General features: G+C 30.6%; 1 protein-coding gene across 1 annotated transcript; it reads right to left on the bottom strand.

The window, feature by feature from the left end:
* Positions 1 to 14854: 14854 nt before the first annotated feature.
* LOC125839241 (uncharacterized) lies at positions 14855 to 20506 on the bottom strand. Its single transcript, XM_049518210.1, has 6 exons — positions 20386 to 20506; positions 20238 to 20280; positions 19575 to 20130; positions 17680 to 18010; positions 15081 to 17565; positions 14855 to 14980 (listed from the first exon to the last, which is right to left on the bottom strand). Exons 2-5 carry the CDS (start codon positions 20270 to 20272, stop codon positions 15083 to 15085), a joined length of 3405 nt encoding a protein of 1134 aa, XP_049374167.1. The 5' UTR covers positions 20273 to 20280; positions 20386 to 20506; the 3' UTR covers positions 14855 to 14980; positions 15081 to 15082.
* Positions 20507 to 25118: the final 4612 nt, after the last annotated feature.

The following is a 25118-nucleotide window of genomic DNA, read 5'->3' as shown; positions in this document are numbered from 1 at the left end:
AAAAATGAAATTTTGTGAGTGAAAAATCCCAAAATTCAAAAACTAGCAAGGCTGAGGCAGTTATTAAAAATTTGAAAACATTTGAAGATCATATTGTCAAAATTAATCAAGTTTCATGGATAAATAGATATTTGAAGATATATTTTTAAAAAATTATGGTCAAACCTAGCTAAATATTTTCCCTTTATATGAAAATTTTCAAGTCAGAGTTGATGATGAAGTTATGTTTGGTTATACTTTTTGCGAAGACTATTTGAAATAATATAATGTTAATGTACTTTTAAAATTTGAAATGCAACACCGAAATTGAAATCTATGTTTGAAAAGAAGTTATAAGTTATTTTTTCAAAATTTGAAATATAACTCTAAGTTAGATTTAAAATTTTCATTATCAATTTTTAAATAAAGTAAAAAAATTTCTAAAAAAATTTGAATAATTCTTAGGTTTTGGTACAAAACTTTCTGAAATTTTAAAATCATTTTTGGAATAATTTTTAGGTTTTGGTCAATCCCGTATTGAAAATCTTGTGAGAATGTCTGTTTGTCTATATAAGCTTAATTAATAGGAAAATCTAGCAATTAATCATCAATTTGGAATTTATATATTTTTTCTTAAACGAGCTTTAACCTTCTTTTTTTACTTTATGAGTTTCTCATTTTAAATAAGTTGACATACTGAAGCTAATTAGCATAAGTAAATATTCTTGCCACTAATTAACATGGCCCAGGAGGTTTTATCATAAGAATAGTGATTAATGCTTGTGGTCAGGGGCGGCTCAACGTAATTGGGGGCCTAAAGCGAAATTTCAATTTGCGGCCTAAAATATAAATACACTTCATATACGTATTTATTCAAAAAAATAAAAAATTAACACTATTTTAGATGAAAATTATTAGTACTTAATATTGTTTTTTCAATTACTAGTTTTAGATAAGATTTTATCAACTCAACATTGAAAAACATACTTTAAGTGAGACGATTATTATATGTAATGTTAACATAATGATATAAGTAATAAGTTGATAAATATTAAATAAAGATAAGAGTTAGAACCATAGAATTTGACTCAAAAAGTTGATGACTTGATATACAATATTTTAATATGCTTAGAGTAATGCTTGAAACTAAAATTTAAAAAAAAATAAAAAAGAATTTGTAATTCACTTTGTTCAACACTTTTCACTGTTAATTCTTATTTTTAATAAGGTAACAAAGTACAAAAGATGTTAAAGTGGATAAAATAATTTATTTTAAAAAAATTATACTATTTATCATAAATAATTAATTTTTCTATAAAAAATTTAACACATAATTTATTTATGACAAAAATTTGGGGCCCCCGAAATTTGGGGCCTAAGGCAAAAGGCCTTTTTTTTAAAGCATAGAGCCGGCCCTGCTTGTGGTCCTCCCATTAATAGCTTGATTAGAGAAATTCATTAATTTGACAACAACTTACAACTTCTCCGTCCCAAAATATTTATCAAGTTTCTCTTCTACAACCGTGACAATGATAGTGATAGAGATAGTGATAGTGACGAAAATAAACATCCTGCTAAAGATATTTAAAATTTAATCTATATTTATAAAAAATAATATTTGACTAATATAGATAGTTTTATATTTTTATTTCTTTGCCTCAAAAGACTTCTTAGTTTTTCCTTGTGGCCTTAAAACATAAATGGCTCATTACCAAGTAAAGTGAAATTGAAGTGCGTTTGGTATAAAAAAAAATATATCTTTTCATTCCAAAAAAATAAATGACATTCTTACTTATTTTCTTGTATTTAATATGTAAGTAAAAATATTTTTATAAAATTTGGAGAAATACTATGAGAGGCGAGGTGGATGAGTCATGGCATGGTGTGAGTGGTGAGGATGGAGCCAAGGATAAGGATGAAGATGAAATGTGTAGGAAGAAGGGAAAGACACAGTCAATTTAATGCAGAATGTCACTTATCAAACTTGTTTTTCTTACTTTGAAAGTCATTTTTCTCATTTTAACGGACTTGTTTATCTAGAAAAAATATTTTTAAATTAGTTTGATCCCGATTAGAAAACCATGCATAATTTACTTGCTTTATACATTTTCGCAAAGACTACAATAAAACTACATCTATTATTAGTTCTTCTTATAAGTTAATATGCCATTTCTTAATTTTCATTTTTTGTTTTAAATAAAATCACATTTATTTCGGGCAAAAAATTCATATGAAGTACATGATTTTTGGGCTGTCATTTACATTAGGGCGGTGGCCCAAATAGTCTTCACGTTTCAACATTGTAGATTTTTTTGGGAGACTTACGGTAACGGTATTCTTTGACCAACTAGTTTATTAATACGGTTAAAGTATACAGAATTTATATACTTTCGTATATATATCGTGTATATATATGATAAAATTCAACGTAACAAATAAGGTTTGGGAAGGATAAAGTATACATAATCTTACTCTCGTCTTGTGAAATTAGAAATGCTATTTTCGATTGACAATTGATTTAAATAAAATTAGTTAACTACTATATTGTGCTAAAATCATATAAGTTGATAGAAACATTTGTTTGAATCGTAATAAATCGTAATAACATTTGTTTGATTCGTAATAAATCGTAATTTGATTATATAAATAAAATTTATCGAACATAACTCGTTGCTTTTTTCATAGTGACATTAATCTCTTTGTATTTTGGTCATCAAATAATTCGTGGCATCATGTGTTTTCAGATGTGGTCCCCATCTTGCTTTGGAATATATATGTCCAATAATACGACAAGGTGAGCCCTACGTACTAACAATAATGAAGCATGGATGACTTATTATCGCGAGATGAATAAGATTTTTTTATTATCAATATCAAATTAAAATAATTTGAATTTCAAATCAAATATCAAATATGTGAGGATAACAAATAAAAAGCTCTTAAAAGTTTGGAGTAGTATTTCATTAACTCTCTTACTCTCATTAGTATTTTGATCTAATATTTTAGTTAAAATCATATCTTCTTCGTTTCAATTTATTTGATACACTTTTTTTTAGTTTATTTGACAAAGAATGACTCTTTCATGTTTTAATAATTCTTTAATTTCAACTTTTCACATGATATGTTTAAAGCCATAAAATTAAATGACATGTTGATACATTTGAATATCTTTACTTTAAGATCATAAGATTAAGTTTTCTTTATTTTCTTAAATTTTGTGTCTAAGTCAAAATAAGTCAAACAAATTGAAACAAAAGAAATATATGCATTTTCATTATCATTTTATTTTTCTTGTTTTTTTCTTGAAACAAAAGGAATATATATTTTAAAAATTGTGGACAAATAAAATTAAACGAAAGAGGTAATATAGTAATTTCAACAATAAATAAGAAGAAATAGAATTTTACTCATAAATCGCATTCACTGAATGCGTTTTATGCCTTTCATTCACAACTCTTTCTATTTTGGTATCTGAGAAGGGTTTTTCAAGTTTTCAACGACATGACTTTTTTTAAAAGATAAAATATTTATCTTTTCTTGATATTATAAAGGTAATAAAGTAAATAAATATATTATAAAAATAGTGGACAATTAAAATTAAATGGAAGGGGTAATATAGTAATTTCAACAATAAATAAAAAAGACACAGAAGTTTACTCATAAATCACATTCATTGAATGCATTTTATGCCTTTCATTCATAGCTCTTTCTATTTTGGTATCTGAGAAGGATTTTTCAAGCTTTCAACGACAAGACGTTTTTTTAAAAGATAAAATATTTATCTTTTCTTGATACTATAAAAGTAATAAATGAAATAAATAAATATATTATAAAAATAGTGGACAAATAAAATTAAACGGAAGGGTAATATAGTAATTTTAACAATAAATAAGAAGACAAAGAATTTTACTTATAAATCGCATTCACCGATTGCATTTTATGCCTTTCATTCTCACCTCTTTCTATCTTGGCATCTGAGAAGGGTTTTTCAAGTTTTCAACAACATGACGTTTTTTTAAAAGATAAAATATTTATCTTTTCTTGATACTATAAAAGTAATAAATGAAATAAATAAATATATTATAAAAATAGTGGACAAATAAAATTAAACGGAAAGGCTAATATAGTAATTTCAACAATAAATAAGAAGACACAGGATTTGTATAATATAATTTGTATAACTGTTTACACTTCTGTTGTTTGTAATTGTATAAATTCGTTATTTCGAGTTTATACAAAAATAACTGAATTATACAAATGTACCCGCAAATTATACAAATCTGTTAATTATACAAATCCGCAAATTATACAAACGAGGCAGCTTAATTGTAGCTATATCCTGTAAATATGCAAACTATAGCTATGGAGCATAATAAAGTTTAGCGAAAAAATTATAAATGACATTTATAAGACTAATATTTTAAAGTTATAGCAATAGAATAAAACTTTCAAGTTGTAACAATAAAATTTTTTAGGTTGTAACAGTTTATATAAAAAAAAGTTTTTTTAATTAATTGTAGAAAATCAGTTTTGAAAAAAAGAAAGTCAAAAAAGGAAAACAAATCGATTTTGAAAAAAAAGAAGATAAAAAACGGATAATGGTGTACTAATTATTTTTGAATTCATTGATGATAATTGTTAATTAGCATAAATTTAGGAGATTCAGACTAATTAGGAATATTTATTTTCCTTATTTCACTCTAATCTGTTAACATTAATTAAAAAAATCATATTTTATTCATTTTGTTCAAAGCTTTTCTCTCTTCGTTTTTTTCCCCAGAATTTTAGTTATAACATTTTACTAAAATAAAAAATGATTTAAAATAACAGTAAAAATCAATTAGTGTGAAAAATAAATAAGGTAAAAACGGATATTTTAGTAGTAAATAATTTAAAAATATTAATGATAATTAATGAGAGACATAAAAATAGAAGAGTCATAACAAAGGAATATTTATTTTCCTTGTTTAGCTCAAAGAAGTTATTGACATTTTGGAACAAATTTCTTTTCTTTTCTTCAAACGTTTCTCTCTCTTCTCAATATTTTCACTGGTTAGTCGTCACTCTTGTCTAATTTCTATTTGTTTTTATTCAATAATCTTCATTTTCTTGTAATGGACGATTTCTTATCAGCATTAATAAATCATGGTGGTAGATAGAATCCTTCAAGTTAATTAGTGTTCTTTCAGATATTTTATTTGTATTGGTAACAAAATGTAACAAAAATTATGAACATTCAAACTGGAATTTTTTTTAAGATTTCCTTTGTGTACAATAATTTTAATTAAGGTGTTTTTTTTTGTGTTATATACTGTTAGATTTTGATATGAACATTCATTTTGTTTTTGTGTGTTTCTGATTTAAAATTACATAAAATTTGTTTGAAATTGATATACTGGTTATGCCATGTTGGTACGATTCTGGTATTATTTATTCTGATGGCGCGATTCTGGTATGAATAAGTAATGATTTATGGCATGAAATAAGTATGATTTTGGCATCCAATAGATATGAAAAGGGTGCATAAAAATTGTCTGAAATTTGTATACTGGTTTATGATTTTTGTTGTGTATAATAATTTTAATTATGACATTTTTTAGAAGTATAATGTTACATTTTGAACATTTAATTTGTTCATTATTTGTCTGAATCAGATATCATTTTTTTGGTATGTTTCTGGTTAAAAAAATTACATAATTTTTTTTTTTTGGAATTTGCATACTACTTATAACAGACATGTATGGCAATTTATAATGTTTTTTGGTACGATTCTGGTATGATTGATTATTTTTTTGGTATTATATTGGAATGAATTTGGGAATAATAATGTAATGAATTTGGTATATTGTGTATTTAATAAATGACAATTAATACGTAGAAATGAAATTATTTTGATATTATAGTGGCATGATCCTAGTATGAATAATTGATGAATTTTGGCATGAAATAGGTATGAAATGTGTGAATAAACTTGAACGCTGGAAGGGGTTTACTGATGTGAAATTCAAGAGATCTAAAGTTACATGCAATACATGTCGTCGAGAGGGCCACAACAGGAAGACATGTTCAAATTACCTACACAAAAAAAATCATAATTTATAATTGTGACAGACTCATGTTTTGATTTATTTTGTCTTTTACTAACGAATTATAATTTCAGAACATTTATTATGAGTACTGTAAAATCTGTTTTTATGTATTCATTGTATTTCAAATATATAGTGAACAATTTATTAAGTAATGATGGTATGCAATTGAAGTCACAAATACTAGTTTATTGTGATTTCCAATTAGTATTATTTTGGTATCCACTTAGTGTCCGACTTGAAAAAAATATAAAACAAGATGTAATTGAGGTGGATACAATATAAAATGGTCACAGTTTTACATTGTCAGCTTCATTCTTTCCAGATTTATACAAGATGGATACCAACTTCATACATTTTTTATTTTTTAATGTTTGTCTTAAATTCTCAAGTTAAAATACCATATGTATATGATACCAATTTAATGTCATTCTTATTTTTCAATTTGGACACCAAGTTGATACAATGTAAGCCAATATACCAACATTACTTAATCAATTGTTCATTGTTTTTCAAATATATAGTGAACAATTGATTAAGTAATGTTGGTATGCAATTGGTATCTATTTGGTATGCAATTGAAGTCGCATAGATACTAGTTAGTGTAATTTCCAATTGGTATTCTTTTGGTATCCACCTGATGTCCGACTTGAAAAAATTATAAAACAAGATGTAATTGAGGTGGATATAATATATATATAAAATGATCATTGTTTTACATTGTCAGCTTTATTCTTCTCAGATTTATACAAATTAGATACCAATTTAATGTCATTCTTATTTTTCAATTTGGAGATCAATTAGATAGAATGTAAGCCAACATAATATATTTCATGTAATTTTAATTTGTGTCCATTTGATTTCGAACTGATATCGCATTGCAAAAATAGAAACATTAAGATGTATTTAAGATTTCAAACCAAGTTATCCAAACTAAAACTATTTAATGATGTATCCAATTGGTATGCATTTTGTATACCACCGGTATCCCACTGAAAAATTATAAGAAACAAAACATAAAATTAGGTAATGTGTTGTTCATTTGATATCTATTTGGAAAGCTTAAGTGTAACAATGTATACAATTGTGGTGTACTATGTTTGGGATGTGTTTTTCAAGACTAAAGTCTAATAAAAATTTGGCTAATGCTGACATCCAAATTGTATAAACTTGATATCCAACTTGAAAACTTTTGACAAATTAAAAATAAAACTGTATGAAGTTGATATCCAACTGGAACAAATTACTAAAAGAAATAAATTTGAAATGTAAAATAGTGCATATTGTATTGTTGCAAAAAACTGTAGCAAAAATAAATATATATCAATCAAAAATTAAAAAACATGACAATGAATATACATATAGATGTATAGATCATGTCAATTTCATGCCAACATTAAACAAATTTCATACCAGAATCATATGCATGAAGAAACAATTTTTTTTTTTAAAATCCTACTAAATTGAATAATTGCTAAAATAATCTAACAACTTTTTTGCCTTTTTTTGAAATTGAAATTTTCGAGTCATCTTTCATTGTTGCTCTTCTTTTAGAGGGTTTTGATGACTGACACAATTCGATATTTGTTGATTATTTATTTATTTATTTTTAAAAAATCTCGCTTACAAAATCTGAGTCTGAATTCGAAGGGGTTCCACCATTTTCCGTTTTCTCTTTTGTTCCTTTTGATTTGGAGGACTTGCAGTTTTCTTTGCTTCTCTTTTCTTCTTCTTTTCTGGAATTTGTTTCTTCTTTAGTAGACCTTTCTCGCCGAACTTGCATTCTTGTTGGTCGGCGGTGATTGAGTCAATATGTTAAAAGTTGGAGCCTCGATTTCAATAGTAGAACTAATTTAGACTAATCTAGGGCTCTTTCTAGGAGTATGCTCAAATTTCTTCTACATTATTTTCACAGATTTGACCTTTCTTTTGATTGTAGAATGAAGATATCAGATTATGGTGATAGAGAGATGATTTACGATTTCTAAGGAAGATGAATGAACAGGTGAGAGAGAAATGTTTAATTTTTAAACGTGGGGTGGTGGGGTGTTGTTATGGTGTGTGAGAAGAATAGAAAAAATGTGGTGGTTGGGAGGTGGAGTTTGAAGAGTGACAGTAAAACAAATACAAGAATCAAGGTAAATCCCTAAAAATGGGTAACAGATAATTATGATTGATTCTTTAATTATATCACCTAATAATTAAAATATAATTATAAAATATTAATTATTTAATAAAGTGAAATTAAAATAAAAATTGATCTGTTATAACCCGCAATTAAAATGTTATATAAGCAATAATATTTTAAAAGTAGATTTAAAACCCGTAATATTACCCCTTAAATATATGTGTGGGGTGATTTTTCCTTAAGTTTATTATAGTGGCTATTTGCGAAAGTTCCCCTTTTCCCTTTTCATTATTTTCTTTTTCTTGTTTTTTGGTCTCCATCAGGCCCAAGGGAAAGAAAAGCCCAGTATACCTATACCAAACTGCTACCTCCACCCACCTCTACTTGGGCCTAAGTATGAAAGGGAAAATTAGAGTTATACTCAACAATTTAATTATCCTAAAATTCTTCATATTTTCGATCACATGAATAAGAAATTTTATACTGCGCAAACAAAACTTATAATAGTGAATAATTTTGATCTTTATTATTTTTAAATGTTTTAATCAGTGTACTGTATATAATCAATGTATATTATTATATTTCATATATACATATCATCGATGGTTACAAACTATTATGATAGGATGAATGAAATTTTCATTAGCGGAAGGGATAAAATGTCAAGATCTCGATGAACAAATAAAAATAATCAGATTCAGAAATGATTTCTGATCTATGATATGTTACAAACACTGGACCACCAAATTAATGTCAACTTGTCATTCATTGTCTTTGGAGGTAATATACCAGTCTCTTATCCATTCTCATTAAACAATGGCGAGGGCGAGGCAGTTTTTTTACATAACTATATACAGTGACGGATCTGGGATTTTAAGGTTGTGGGTGCTCTAAAAGTGGCGGAATCAAAAATACAAAAAAGACTTGTTAATAGTGAGATTCAAACCCGAAGTGAGATTCAAACCCGAGCTCAACAACACTAAAAGAACCTAAAGTACCCACCCAAAAGCCAATGGACCAATCAAATTATTTGTTCATTGGGTGCTCTATGTTAATTTTATACAAATACCTCTTAATTTCTACATAGATATATGTATTTCGAGACGAGGTTAAGGGGTGCTCGAGCATAATAATGGGTGCCCCCGACTATATATGTATATTAACTTGTGAAAACATAATAAAATTAATTGATAATTCAATGATAAAAGAAGTGACCGTGAAAATACTTTTCACGCTAGAGTTGTGGGCTCGAACTCCCCGCCTCTGTTTGGAACAATGGTAAGATTATCTCTGTGTGATCTATAAGTTACAGGCTCAAAACGTGGAAGCAAGACAAATGTTTGCATTTTTGAAGTCTCTCTTATGATTCAAGTGTGTATCGTAATTATGGTTTTCTAAGATTTTTTAACCTTGTAATAATTTTAAACCATGCTTCACTATTTGTATAGCTATATATAAGAGCTTAAGATAATAAGTTGAAATTAAAAAGAGCCAGGTAGGGTTTACACTTTACTCATTGATGGATGCAATTGCAGAAACAAAAACAAAAAGTTATCTTAATGGGAGAAAACAACATGTAATATGAAGGAGCTAACTAGCTAGACCCAAGGGCGGAGCTATCAGCCCGTCTACGGATTTGACAGAACTCGATAACTTTAGCTTAGATTTTGTATTTGTGTCTTATTTAATATGTCAAAATAATTTATTCAGAACCTAGTAAGTTATCTTTTCTAAAATTCAGAACCCATAAACTCAAAAATCTAGCTCCGCCTCTGAGTTAACTTGCCTCAAAGAGTAAAATGATTATTCTTAACTATCAAATTTGGCCATAATATAAAACAAGAAGAAGAGGCATAGTGAGACAAGGAAGTTGGAAGGAAAAGGATAGCACATAGTGCTTATAAATGTATGTCTTTAATGTACTACTTATAATAAGTTCATAACGTTGTCTTTAGTTCAATCTCCTAACTTTAGTACAACACTACATCTTATTTTCTTTCATCTATACTTATACTCCTAGCACTGAGAAACACACGCTGCATAGGCGAATTCAAAATTTAAATTTGACTGGTTCAATAACATTTGATGTTTGTAGCATTGAATTCATTATTCATTGCACATACTTTAAAAATATGAGTTCAGATCAAATATTTATCGAAATATTAGAAATGTTTTAAATTGAAAGTAATGGTTTTGATGTATTGGGTACGAAAAGATATTGAAAATTACCTTCTAACAAGTAATTTTTTAGCATTATAGGTTTCTTAGTGTAATCGTAATAAAGTTTTTTTAGATTATTAAATAATATATACTTACACAAGATCTGCAGACTTCATTCGTGAATGTTCTCCAGTGTCCTTTCTTTTATCTTTCTATTCATGAGTGGTAGCTTTAACCCTATTAAAAATCTAGGTTTTTTCTACCGCAAATTAAAACATATTTTTTCATCGAAAAATCAATTCTCACTAAAATAGTGCAAAACTATCTATTAATTTTAATGCGGAAACACTATTAGTATTATTTTTTCTCAATAATTTAATTATAAAATACTTGTAGAAATAATTATCAAATGAACTCATTCATCTAAAGACCCCCAAATTACTCCCCAAGAAATTCTCTCTCTAGACTAGAAGAAGAAGAGAAGAGAAGAGAGCAGCAACTTAGGGCGATTTTCCCCATTGATTCAAGCTTTGTTTGGGGCTTTGATTGAAGGGTTGGAGGCTTGAGTTGCTTTGGAGGCTAGAGTTTCAAGGATTTAGAAGAATTGGTGAGTCCCCATAGCTTCGAGGACGAACCATTTATTTCCTTATGTCATTTTTTTATGTTTAGACTTTGTAGGGGCTGCGTCCCAATGACTTTTATTCAAGAGTTCTAATAGATGGTTTGAGATATAGTGGGAAAAAAAAACTATCAAATATTTTTTTCATAATAAATTTAACCAAAAGCTAGCTCATGAGGACAGATTTGTTCAAATTCATATAAGGAGACTAATTTTCTATTCTTCTATCGATGTGGGACTTCTTAACACTTCCCGCACGCCCAGACATCAAGTGGAGCCTGAACACTTCTAAATGAGAGCCCAGTGAAACTTCTTAACACTCTTCCGCACGCCCAAACCTCAAGTGGAGCGTGAACACTTCTAAATGAGATCCCAATATCGGTGAACAACAACTTGAGATGACCTGATTCAGATACTATGTAAAAATATGACAATTAAGCCTAACTCAACCTAAAAACTAGCTCATTAAAAAGATATATCCAAATAAGGAGACCAATTTCTTATCCCTCTATCGATGTGAAACTTCTTACCGGATAAAATTATGTGATTTTAGTTCCTTGTTTCTTTTCCATGCTCTGATTATCACTTTTTTTCTCAGAAGAAAGAGACTAGATTCTACTTTCTGTCAAACTGTAGATATTCACGTGAATGACCCCTGGGTGGGTTCAACCACCCCAATTAAAAATATCAAAAATATCTTTAAATTATATTTAAAAAAATCTAAAAATACTCGTCATTCATTTATTTTATATGTTAGATTAAACTACAGGTTGAGGAGGAATAAGAATTTTAAGTTTAAAATTGGGATAACCCTATAATCATCATGCTACTCTGACCTGGAATTTGGAGTATATATATAAGTTTAATTCTACCACGATTTTAAATTAATATACTATACAATTATAATTTGGTTTATTTCAATTTCTAAGTGAAAAAAAATAGTATCTTCCTTAAAGTCAAATTAATTAGTATAAATTTGGTGTAAACAAAATTGTTGTCTCCAAGTAATTAGTACTACTACTTCTTTCCATTATTAATTAATATCCTATATATTGTAGGTAGGGTTTAAAGAATCAGATTCGCCAACCACTTTTTTATCCTCTTCTGTTTGGTTTTATTAATTTGAAAAGCTTTTGAAAACAATGATGGTTCCATTGAAAAGGTATTAAAAGCTAATTCTTGAAAATGTCTTGTCCTATACAAACCTAAAAGAATCCTATGTTTGCCCAATTAATTATTACTAAGTAATACAAATGTTTTCTACATACATTACATTTTTCTGCGTCGAGTCAGGTAGGAGCGAACAAGTTTATTCTAATTTTTTTAGACGGAAAATTACATTATTTATATACACATAGTTAAAATATTTTTTTTTATATATATATATAGAACCTCTTATTGGAAATTCTGGTTCCGCCACCGTTGAATACATGTGCAAGTCTTTTTGATCAAATGTTTTCAATAAGCTTCAAAATTATCTCTTTATTTTTTTAAAATTTCCTTTATGGGTTTTGTACTTCTTTTACATTAACAATTCACTGTAGCTTACGTACTCTCATATACCCAGATGGCCAGATTAAAGAAAAACTCACAATGATTGACTCATATATAGAGTGCTAATGAATATTATCAAGCTAGTATAATGGCACCATATATCACTTGTTTATTACGTATTTTTTTCTATAATATCTCATTAATTTCTATTAATTAAAAATGTTTAGTTGATACTCCACTAAACTTATGAAAATTTTATATTAGCATAGAAATATATAAAAGCTATTTGTAATTTTATTGTATATGAATACGAATTCAATAATCTTTCTACAAATGTGTCTTCATTTATGGTAGTATTGTCGTTTGGTGTGAGATATAAGGTATAATAATATTAAGGATAAAATGCAGGTATTAGGTAGTCCTTGGATTATTATCCCACCATTTATACTACAGTGATTGAATAAATTATCCCATGACAATTAATCTCGAAATAACTTGTTTCCAATCTTTAGTTGAACTTTCACGGAATAATATACATTAAGGTTTCGATATTCAGCAAGAAAGAGATAAAACGATTTGCTCCATTTGTCTCCAATTATTGTATAAACATTGTCTTCGATATTGGAATATGTTGGATATTTAGGTGACAACAAGAATGGAACATGTTTTGTGTTCCTAATTGTTTGGCATTATTTTTTGTTTTCGAATGATAATGTATGTATGTATTATTTTCTCCCTTTTCGAAGTGGAAGTGCCTTTTCAAACACTAGTAAAAAAAACAGCAATCCCTTGCCAAAAGGAGGATAATTAGAAGATAATGTCAGAAGCATGGATAGACCTAAGTGCGCAAGGTGTTCATTCCGATCCTTTCACCAGAAAATTATAAATTAATATATATACAATAAATATTGAAATGACTTTAATTATTCATGTTTATTTCTTTATATTTTGAATTTCTTTTGGAAAAAATCCTAATTCCGTCAATGTTGATTCTCTCTTATTTGTTAAGTACCATTTTATAAGTATTGCTAATAGTGTTGTTAAATTCATAACTAGCGAGCTATATATGTTTCCGATGAATAAAATATCTCATATTTATTAGAAGTAACTTATTCTCACAATTTTTTCGAAAATGCAAGTCATGTTGTATGTATATTTATCGTGTTTCATTTGTTTTGAGTATAACACTTATTTTTTCACATATTTAAAAAGATAGTTTGGTGTATTAAGCTCTATGCTTGTGGTTTGAGGAAATTAAAGATCATACTACAAAGATCTATTGTACACAATATTGTCCTACATTTCTGTCTAACTGTTCTCACTATGTTATTTAAGTTATATATATCTAGTTAATTAGGTGAAGCTAAATCCCACGTATTTGGAAGACAAAAATACTTGCACATTTTTGTCTGAAGATTGACAAAAATACGGATTTGATCTTTGGAGTTGTTGGACAAAACTTCAGACAAAAAAATCAGAAGTTTTGGAATATCACATACTTCAGACAAAGATGTCTAAGTTTGGGACAATCAAGCCAAACTTTGTCGAAAGATTGATTGTTTCCAAATTGTATGCAGTTCGAACTTGGGAAGCCTAATTACTTCAAACCTATGTTCGAATTTTATAATTTCATACCTGAATTTTTTCATGATTCGTAGGTTTGAAGTTGATTTTGAAGTGGCAAGCTAAACTTACCTAAAAAAATAATAAACTTATGCTATGCCTTAGTGGGAGTCCTATAATCGGCTATCTATGCATACAAGAATCAAACCCATTTAACCTCTTATTTGTGCTTCTCAATGGATTAAGAGTCGCTCTTAATATTATCTCAAAAGCATTTAGTTGTAATTTAGGAAAATACTGTGACACCGGACCTGAAAAACCTATAATCAGGTCGGGGACAAGGAAACCATTTTTCTTAAATTTGAGGAAAATAAGTCCATTTTCCTCGTACCAAATATAGTAAGGCACCCTCAAGTGTAGTACAGCTTTCTTGAGTTATTAACCCTTTATTGGGTTTCAAAACATCTGCTATACTTGCTGTATGTTTATGTTTAGATTGATTTTATTTATAGCTCCAAATACCATCCCAAACATCTGCTATACTTTCTTCCATGTGTCTTGGGGGAGCGCAAATTGGGTTAACGACGATCTCAGTTTACAAACATGCGTGTCATATCACTCAGGTGAGATTAGATGAGTAGCCGCTTACCGGATCCAATAGGGATGAACTTCTCTTTAATTTTCTCATCTTCTTTGAGCTCATATTTAAAACTGATAGTTGAAACTTGAAAACTATAACAAAACATAATACTGAAGACCCACACAAAATGATGAATGTCAAAAGTTAAGCATCCACATTAAAAATGCCATATTAGAACCGAAAGATAGTTGCCTGAAACTTAAAGAGTATAGTTTAATAGTAAAGCTTACAAGTCAACCTGTCAACTGCAGCGACATGGTTTGACTATATTACATCTGATTCCAAGTCCACCGGGGCAGAGAAAGCATCTCCTGCAAGTAGAAAAACAGATGTTCCTGTGATTCATACAGTCGGAGATGACAGTGTTTATCCCAGAAAGCTTGTAAGTTATAATTGGACGATCAAGCTCACCACTAGAACTTGTATATCTTGGTTGATTGCTCAGTTTCCTGAGTTGTGCTACCAGCAGCAGAAGCGTCGAATTGGATAGTTGAATGAGCTGGACTGAAGTTCGTCTGATCATTATACAGGCAGGGCTTAAGCACATGCTTTGCTCCAGCTGTTAATTTAATGGGCCCAGATCCCAGAGTACATTCAAATTTGAGAGTATCTTCATCTTTGAAAGATCCCAGGCGTGCCTCTGTTGTTCCACTTTGGCCACTCTCAATACTGTTTGACATGCCTTTAACTGAACCTGATTCAATTCCTTTTCTGCAGCTGTATTGACCTTCAAAATTAGAGTAGCTTTTTAATGGTGCTGAAACAACATAAGGATCTTCTCGAAACCAAAAGTTAGGGATCTCCGCCACATTTGTACGATTGTCTGATGTAGATAATGGCCTCTTTTTGCTCTTTCTGCTGTCACCAAGGTCTCTAAGACAAGGAGTAGATGTGATTTTGGTCACGTCACCATGTCTTTTGTATGTGCCTGTATTTACTCCGGAACCTATTTGGAGTGGCATAGGGGAATAGTTAGCTAAAGATGGTGGAGAGACTGGATTCTCCAATGCATGTTGAGGGCGCTGAGTGAAAGAACAGAAGCGCTCTGATGCAAGATATACCGAAGGGTCAATTTGACGGCTATCCCCAGCAATGCTGCTGCAGTAATAATTTTTCCTGTCAGATGTAGAATATAATTCATGAAAATCCATTAGTAGTTTCTTTTGTTTTGCATCTGAAAACCATGGGGTGCTTTCTGTAGAGAACTGAGACCAGGATGGTCGGAAGTTCCTTCCGGAATCTGGACGCAAATAAGGAAAATTGATGGCACAGCTTGTGCTGTTCAGATCAAGAGAGCTCGAGCCCCCACTCTGACTGGAGTAATGATGCATTAATGTTGGTACAGGTCCATATGGGCTGATTGTGAAAGATTTATATCCACCTGGAAAAGGCTCCTCAAAGTTTGGTTTTTGATTATAAAGGGAGAAAGGGATTTGTTTGATTGCACCTAAACAATTTTGCTGCACCGAATCAATTTGGCGACTGAAGTGAGGAGGACAAACTTGAGGCCTTGGAATGGCCTGATTGATTTGGATACTAGGAGAGCAAGCAACCATGCCTTTCAGTGTTCCCAGCACAGGATGCACGGTGAGATTTTGTTGATCATGATTTGTAACCACTGAACTGTAGTTGTAAGTCTCTGCCGAAAATTTCTCAGCAATGATCTGCTTATCTGTCCAAATCCTTTTATCCAGTGGTGCATGAAAATCTCTTCTATCAACCGTAAACTCTTTTCCCATCAGACGCATTTTCGATGGAGTAACAACCAGTGAGACATCATCAGAATTCCCATATTGCTTACTCCTGCTCGTTTCAAGTTGCTTGGCCTGATCGTTGAGCTTGCTTCTATGGTTGGACAAATTACTGACACTGCAATCTAACTCAAAAGGAGTAATAGATTCCTTATTTTGCTTTAGCGGATCCAACTCAACATTTGTTCTTCCAGCGTCATACTCATAGATACCTAACCTTGAAGGTACTGGAAAAGTAGGGCTCCATTCCATTGAATCATCTGCAGAGGACCTTTTTAGCTGGTCTGTGGATGGTGCTCGTTTATCCCAACCTCTAGCATCAGAGATATTGTCCATGTTTGAGTGTGAAACGTTGCTTACAGCTAATCCTCCGGAAGATCCCGCAATTCTCCTTGAGCTTGGCAGCTGAGTCAACTTTCCTTTACTGTTTGAGTTCAGATCGATTAATTCCCCTTGAGAGTTGAGGGGCAAACGAACATAGTCCTTTTCAATTCCCTTCTCTCCATGCATGGATTCTCTTTGCTTCCACTCAGGGAAAGAACAAATTTTGCACATTAATCCCTGATGGCAGATTTGAGGGAGTGGCTGATATTGCATGAAATGACCACTGCAATTTCCCACGATGGTTTCTGGCAGCGAAATTGGCTTCCTGTTCACATTTTCGTAAGCTGATGAATGTTGAGGATATGCCTTCACAGAATGCACAGAGCAAACTCCAGTAACTTCAGGGGGAGAACCTCTTAACTTGTCATGTGATCTCTCACTAGCACCACAAGCGTTAATTAGACTTCCAACTATTTGGTTATTCTTTTGGTGGTTATACATCTGTTGAGACACATGGAGAGACCCAGGATTGCAGAAATACTGAGAACTGTGTGATGCCACTCCAGAACCTCTTCCGAATAATTTTAAATTGTCATTTCCCTCAGAGACTTGATTAAAAACATCACTGCATTCAGATGAATTATCTTTAGTACCGATATTGTGCCTAAGTAAACCAGGAGCATCAGCGGTACTTGGCATGACGGACCTCTTTGGGGATCCTGGTTGAACAGTAAGCTCACTTTCTGTAGTTCTCAAAATATGTTTATTTATTCCTTTCTCTTCCACAAGGGATAGAACCTCTCCTCTCTCTGTGGCATCGTCTTATACAATGAAAGTAGCAACCAGGTCAGAATATAGACTGCAAAAATATTTGAAAAAACTGAAAACATATAGCAGAAATGCTTTACTATTGCGCCAAAGGATCTTTTTCTTACCTGAGATAATATGTCTGTCGCCTTGTTGATTGCTGCAAAAATTTGCCTCGTTAGGACCAGATAAAATCCCACCTGACGAGTTCTCCACTGGAAATTGTTTAGTCCTTTTCTTGAGGTTGCTACAAACTGAATTCATCATCTTTTGATCATCCGCTGAGAACTTGGAATCAGTAAGACCTTTGGGCTTCTTTTCTGAAACGAGATGTTTCCGTTGTGGTTTCTTCCCGTAGGTAGGACTAATGTCTTCCATGTCCTTCTCACACTTCTTTCTATGCTGTGAACAACTTGGTTTTGAAAATGAATTGGGCACTTTGAGCTTGTCAAATCTCTCCTGCAAGCAAAATGAGTCAACCATATACCGCAAAATAAAGCCACCCCTGAGAGTTTATTTCATTTTCAAATCAGAAAACCTTAGTTTTGAGTGATAATTAGCTGCTTCCCTACCAAAAAATGAAGTAATATATAATCAAGTGATATTAAGCAGAATGTCTTGGACAAAGATTTGCTGCAACTAGAAAGGTGGGATTCGATTGATATCCTTTTACTGGCGTATCACACGTTTAGAAATTCCCCAAAAGAGAAAACAACAAAAAATTAAAAAAACTGAAAGCTACAAAAATTTAACACATAAGAAGATGACAAAAGGAAAAAAAAAAAAGAAAAGGAGAACGTGAAAGAACACAGTTATATATGTTCTTATAGATGCACGCAACTTGCTCCTTTAAGAATGGAAAGGCATCTCAATTCACCAATTTTCCCTGTGAATACTACATTATCACTCACACAACTCCATAAAAGATGTAACTGAGTGAGGCATTCTCATTAACCTATATAAAGATTAAGAAAAACAAGAAGTATATGTGTTTAGGCATCTGGAGTGCAAATCTCAATTTTGGGCTATAGCTATATTGCAAAATTTATACTTTAATTCCAAAGGAAACGATAAACATCAAGAAGAAGAATTTTGGAATTTCCTAGTTCTTAAATCACATTTTATCTGATAGATATTGCATGTGAATTGAAAGACTGATATTTTTCATATACCACTAATCACAGAGGAAACCCATCTTATTTTTTTTATATTGATGCATTGATTATGCAACAAAGTACAAATAGTTCTTCAATGCTTACTTTACTTGGACCCAAAAAAGTAAACCCTCAATACCCGTGCTAGCATTATGCTGGGACATGATTCACCTAGTATGTCAACCAACCACGTTGCTAATCATGGAAAAGGGTGTAAATTGTCCCTTCTTCTCTTATTAAATCAAATGCACAAAACAAATGTTGATTAAATCCCTTTTCTATGAACAGTGGTCTTTAGGTTTCCGATTGTGTGGCGTAATTCAGGCTTACTCTAGTAACTAATCCAACAATTTAGATGAAATCGTTTAACTTCAGTCATAAAATATGGGATTCTGATCAATACTAAACGCTTCATGAGATGACAATTAAGCACCTGTAATGTAACATCTCAGAATTCTGAAGAAACAGCATAAAAGCCGTTGATGATCCACAATAAGCTAACAAACTCATTAAGAAAATGTTTCTTCCACATTTCACACAAAAACACAAACAGATAACAAGCCACAGCTCCATCTTTGGATGTATATTTACCCGGCTTTTTTGACAGTAATTTCAAGCAGAGAGGGGTAAATGGACTAGTTTTACCAGAATAGTTCATAGTTCAAAAGGTAGTGAACAACAAATCAGATTTTCACCATCCCAAATCTAAGTAACTTTACTAAAACCCCGTTATTTTATGCACAAAATTGTACATCAAAATCTCAATTCATCAAGCACAGGATACATTTCACGTCACAATTAACAAAATTAGCACAAAAAATAACAATGAAATACACATTCAACTGATACAAAGTTACATAAAATCGTACCTTCTTTCGGATTAGTAGATCCAGGCATCTACTATTCACATTCTTCCTTTGCTTAAACCTCCTATCCTTCTTCATCGTTTTCTTCACCTCCTTCAACTTGCTCGCAATTGTTTTCTTCTTCTTCATAGTGATTCTCCTCTTGCTTTTACGAATTCTAATTGCATTAACATTTCTATCAGAAAAATCCTTTTTCCCTTCATTAACAACAGCGCAATTATCATCGTCTTCTTCATCCCCATCCTCCTCATCATCATCATAATAATCACCGTCACCGTCCGTTCTCTCAACTTGCGGCGCCACAGCGAAAATGTCAACAATAGACCTCTTCTTCTGAACCCTTGTTTTTCCCTTAACACACTTAACCTTCCTACCCGTTCCAATTGTCCTGACTGGTACAACATCATCAGAATCCTCCGATTCCAGTACATCTAACCACCAGCTAAATTTCTTCACTGTAATTGGAGGTAACATAGCTCTCACATGATCTTCCTTCGTTGATTCATCGAACGGCCAGCATTTCACCACGTCCACACTCCTCGTCTTCGCAGTATACTCCCTAATTTTTATACCACAATAAATACAACTATACAAACAAAACAAAAAGGGAAGCAAAAGTACCGTATCACTATTAAAGCTTAAAAAAAACACTAAAATCTCACTCACCTGATGGAGAAACCATCTATCGACACCGCCGGCATCTTTTCCTCTACCTGCAAACAACAGAAATCATTTACAAACATATAAAAATCAACAATTACGAAAAAAATAGTTGTAGAGAGAGAAAGCTAGCTAGTACGATAAATAACAGTACCTTTAACTATAGAGAGAAAGCAAAAACACAACAACTGAATTACTACTAGCTAGCTTCAAAACGCAAATTCTTCTAAAACTCCATGGAAATTGAAGAAGAAGATGATGAAGAGATTATTTTTGTTGTTTTTGAGAGGTGAGGGATTTGGGAGGTGGGTTTTTTTTTTAGAGAGAGAAAGTAGGGAAAGAAAGATAAGAGAGAGAAAGAGAAAGAAGGTGAAGAAAGTACTTTATGCGTGTTTTCTATTATTTCCCGCTCGAAAAGTGTGAGAAGTAGGGTGGGGGAGAGGGGAGGGGATGGGGTAGGTGTCAGTTTATCCTATTTTCAGCTCTGCCTATACTTTTAGTGTGATAGCGACAGATGAGTGCTCAACCGAGTATATAAAAGTAAGTTTAGTAACTATATTTTATTTAATAGAAATGGTAAGTATTTGTTAATCTATTATCAGGTCTTTAATTTAAAAAAAATTTCATATGGATATGAAATTGTTTTTGTTAAAAAATATTTTATCTTTAATTCTGAGACTTTTTGGGTAAGTTAAAATTTAATCAAATCTTAATATAAATATCAAACATTAAATAAGGAATTTTAATTTACCTATTGTTTTTAATATCTTTTGTTTTCATTACCATTTTTTTTTTTAACGACAAGTGAAACCTCCAGCCGCTATTCTTTAGATGCGCACAGGGTAAAACATCTGCTTCTATGCAATAGCTCACAAATCACATAAGAGAGATAACCCGCACTAGGCCAGCTCGGTGCGACGAGCTTGACCTAGAAGGTAAAACCCCTTGCTTTCGCTGACAAGGGGTTTTGAACTTGAAACCTCCAAAATGGAAGTTCCAAGCCCAAAGTACTGGGCCACCCAGAAAGGTTCGTTATCATATATTTATTGTGCTATTTTTTGTAAAATATGTTTTTTTATTATTTTATTTCCATTTTCTTATATAGGTTAATTTCAATAAGGGGATTGATTGAAAATAGTTTTTGTACTTTCACAAAATAAAAATAAAAGTATATGTAGTAAAGACGAAGTCAAAATTTGATGTTTATAAATTTGGAATTTTAATTCTTTAAACTTATTACTAGATTCTAAATAGATAATTTAAACATGTTATATATTTTTTTCAAGATAGATATGAAATTTAAACCAAAGCATAAGTTATACACTGAACTGCCCAGTAATACTGTAGTAATTTCTTCACGATTATAAAATTACACCAAATATATTATATGGGTGTTCATTATAATACTCGTATTATATTAATCATTTATTTATTTATTCAGTTTCTCTTCTTCTTGTTTAACTTTTATCATTTTTTTATTTCTTATTCAGTGTCTGAAGCACATATTGGAGCTTCGATAAAATTTAAATCGCACTCTACAGGGTCTATTTGAGGGTGACCCTCCCATTAGAATTTTCTTCATATCGAAGGCTCGAATTCAAAATCTCTAATTAAGGGTGAAGCACTCTCATCCGAGCACCATACTCATGTTGATTTATTTTTTTAATTTGGTTTGCGTAAGTGTTATACAGAAGGACAAGTCACTCGTGTAAAAATATGAGGGAACTCAGCAACAAAGATTCCATGTATGGGAGAGGGGAAAACCACGCGCGCTTTGCAATTGACTGCTTCACGTATTCCACTTCAAAATATATCCCAGCAGAAATGAGTATAGTTTAGTCTTTCGGATTCAATTGATATAAAGGGTGATTATTCACACAATTGATTCGGAATCAATCCTCTTCAATATATATTAATTTTGATATTATTTACTAATTGATGTCATATTTGATTGTGTATGCAATATATATATAAGTTATAACTAATACATATACTAGTTATACGTACATCTTATTTAATATGCAGTGATGTATAACTAAGAGGGTATTTGAATTGACTTAAAAGTTAGTAAGTTAATTTTTCACTTCTGAAAGTATTTGCCAAATATAAAAAGTAACAGAAAACAAATCAAAAATAACTTCAAATAAGTTAAGAAATGTTTGGCAAGATCAATAAATGACTTAAAATAAGTCAAAAACTAAAAATAGATCTCTTCCTATTTTTTATTTTTTTTTAATTCAATTTGACTTTTTACTTTTGACTTTAAAGCTATTCTTTTTAAGTCAATCAAACTCTAAGACATAACAACTTAATAGTATTCATAACATTATGGTTATCAATTCATGGATAGCAAAGGTAAAAATAAACCTGTTTTTAATGTATCAAATTAAATAAAAATAATAATTTCAATATTTTTAATATATCCTATTCAATATTATTTTCATACTGTCCTATTCAATATTATTGAACTGTGCATCCGTAGATAACTGATGCATTACACAAAAAGGTGGAACAGCTAAAACAGATTACTATGTTTGGTCCAAACAATCAATAATAATTTCTAGCCTAATATGTAGCTAGTTTTCAATATATAATATAGATTGTGAAAATTAGTAGTCATAATTTGAGTAGAGTTTATCTCTTGCACTTCACACAGCCATGTGTTTATAAGGAGGAACCCCTTTCAAGGTAAAAAAAAGTACGATATATAGAAGGTTGATCTTTCTCAATATAATGTATAACACGAAAAATCTTTTAATTTATATATGAAATGTTCACATGAAAGAATTATGACCGGTCTAATGGGGGGAAGGGCGGGAGAGAAAACGCTTGAGTCTATATATCTTGATAGGACCCCATAAAAGAACGAGAGTTATTGAGAGGTTTCATGTTGCCAAAACAAAGGACACCTATTAACTTTAATTTGCTCTAGAAAGGGTATAGGTGCACTTTCTCTCTTTCAACTTCCACTGAATAAGGATCAGGCAAACTGTTTATAGTCAATTTCTGTGGTGATTACTTTGTAGAATATATATATATATATAGTAAAGATTGTATTAAAAATATTATGTAGAATGATTATATTGAAAACTAGCTAGCTAATAACTAGTATTCCAGTATTATTGATTGTTTGGACCAATGAATTTTAGGGCCCGTTTGGCCATGCAATATGGTATCATGATATGGAATCATAAGATGAAATTGAAGTTTTGTTTGGACATGCGATATGAAATTTTTGTGTTGTATATTTTCTCATAAACATAAAAATCTCACAAGTTGTAAAACTATTAAAATAGCTCCAATTGTTTATTCAATCTTATCAAATAAACAAAAAATTATAAAATCGCATAATAAATTATTACAAAGTTATTTGTTCTCCACTTAAGTAATTGTTTCATCTAACTTTAATTTAATAAAAAAAAATTGAACATAAATTGTAGTGTACTAGTCTTTAATATAATCCTTCCACATAGTACGGACAATTTTCTCACGTTGAACTTGCATTTCTCGATCATGTGACCGAGAAGACGAACCAACATTGTTACTTTGAGCCATTTGTTGGTCAATATCATCCGCAACAATATTTTCATGCTCATAGACTATAAATATTTCATCACTTTAACAATCGGTTGGTGTGAGTTAAAGTGACTATGTGTTGGTGAGAATAATAAATTTTATGCCGGTGAGAATAATAAATTTTAAAAAGTAATGATATGATTATAAATTTTATTTACATATGAAATAAATGGTTAGTAGATATAAATGTGGGGTTGTTTTAACAAAATATAAACTTGTGGATCAATTTTTGTATTAAAATATCTCAAACTATGATATGGTTTTTGGAGAATATAGAATCACATCTCATGATATGGAATCATGAGATGAAATCATTGTAAAATCGCATGTCCAAACGTTGATTCCATCTCACGATACCATATCACGCCAAACACCTACTTAGTAAAATTATAGAATGCATATTTTAAAAGTAGCATGCATGGTGTATGTATACGTCTGATTTGTGGCACTTTAATGTATTTCAACATCTTATTTACGAAGTATGATTTGCTCGACTGATAAAATTATATATGAATTGGGAGGTTTTTGATTTCCGAAATTGTTTTAAATTAGAAGTAGTATTTATATCTTATACAAATATTTAAACCAGTTAATTTGGTAGTATACAGATTAATACTTATATATCTTATTATATAAAGTGATGAAATCTTTGAGTATATTTCTGTGGAGGATTTCACAAACAAGCCTACCCTACTTGTTGTCAACTCTTTGTCCTTTTATTTAAGAAGATCTGCCATAAAATGATGTTATGTTTGAATTTTTTTCCTTTATAAATTCTTATTTTATCGTCACATATATACGTACTATAGTCTATAGTTAGATCACCCATTTGCCTATTAAATATTCCCACTTTCTTTGTTTTATAAGTAGCTTCGTATATTGCTTACAATAACTAGAAATTCTTTTTCTACCGAATATTCAAATAACCTAAAGATTCCATATGTAATCATCAACTTGAGTTAAATTATCGAATTCGAGCTTTGAATATTGAATTTTTTTTTGTTGGGAGTACCAGTGCACCACTCTCAAATGAGTCTTACAATGCACAATTTAAATTAAGTTCAAACTCTAATACAGATACCGAACATTGAGTCAAAATAAATTATGTCATCATTATTATTAGTGAAAGAAAATAGATTGTCGCATCAATCATTCTATGTTTTTTACACTCTTGCCCATTTTTACAAAAAAAAATGGGATAATACATATATTAGACCTTAAACTTGGCTTCAAATTTTAACTTTGACCTCCAACTTTCATAGTGCACAAACAGACACTTTAACTATTCAACCTTTTAATAAATAAACACGC

The sequence above is a fragment of the Solanum verrucosum genome, unplaced genomic scaffold, assembly GCF_900185275.1.
Source record: "Solanum verrucosum unplaced genomic scaffold, falcon-dt-bn FXZP01000170.1, whole genome shotgun sequence".
NCBI classification, from domain to species: domain Eukaryota; kingdom Viridiplantae; phylum Streptophyta; class Magnoliopsida; order Solanales; family Solanaceae; genus Solanum; species Solanum verrucosum.
This window is presented reverse-complemented; position numbering and strand designations above follow the sequence as displayed.

Bases quoted from the DNA above. Each gene is read 5' to 3' on its own strand.
- LOC125839241 (XM_049518210.1), bottom strand. From the start codon at position 20,272: ATGCCGGCGGTGTCGATAGATGGTTTCTCCATCAG. The intron at 18,011-19,574 runs GTACGATTTTAT...TTTTGCTTGCAG, and splicing joins ATCTACTAATCCGAAAGAAG to GAGAGATTTGACAAGCTCAA. The intron at 17,566-17,679 runs GTAAGAAAAAGA...TCATTGTATAAG, and splicing joins CGACAGACATATTATCTCAG to ACGATGCCACAGAGAGAGGA.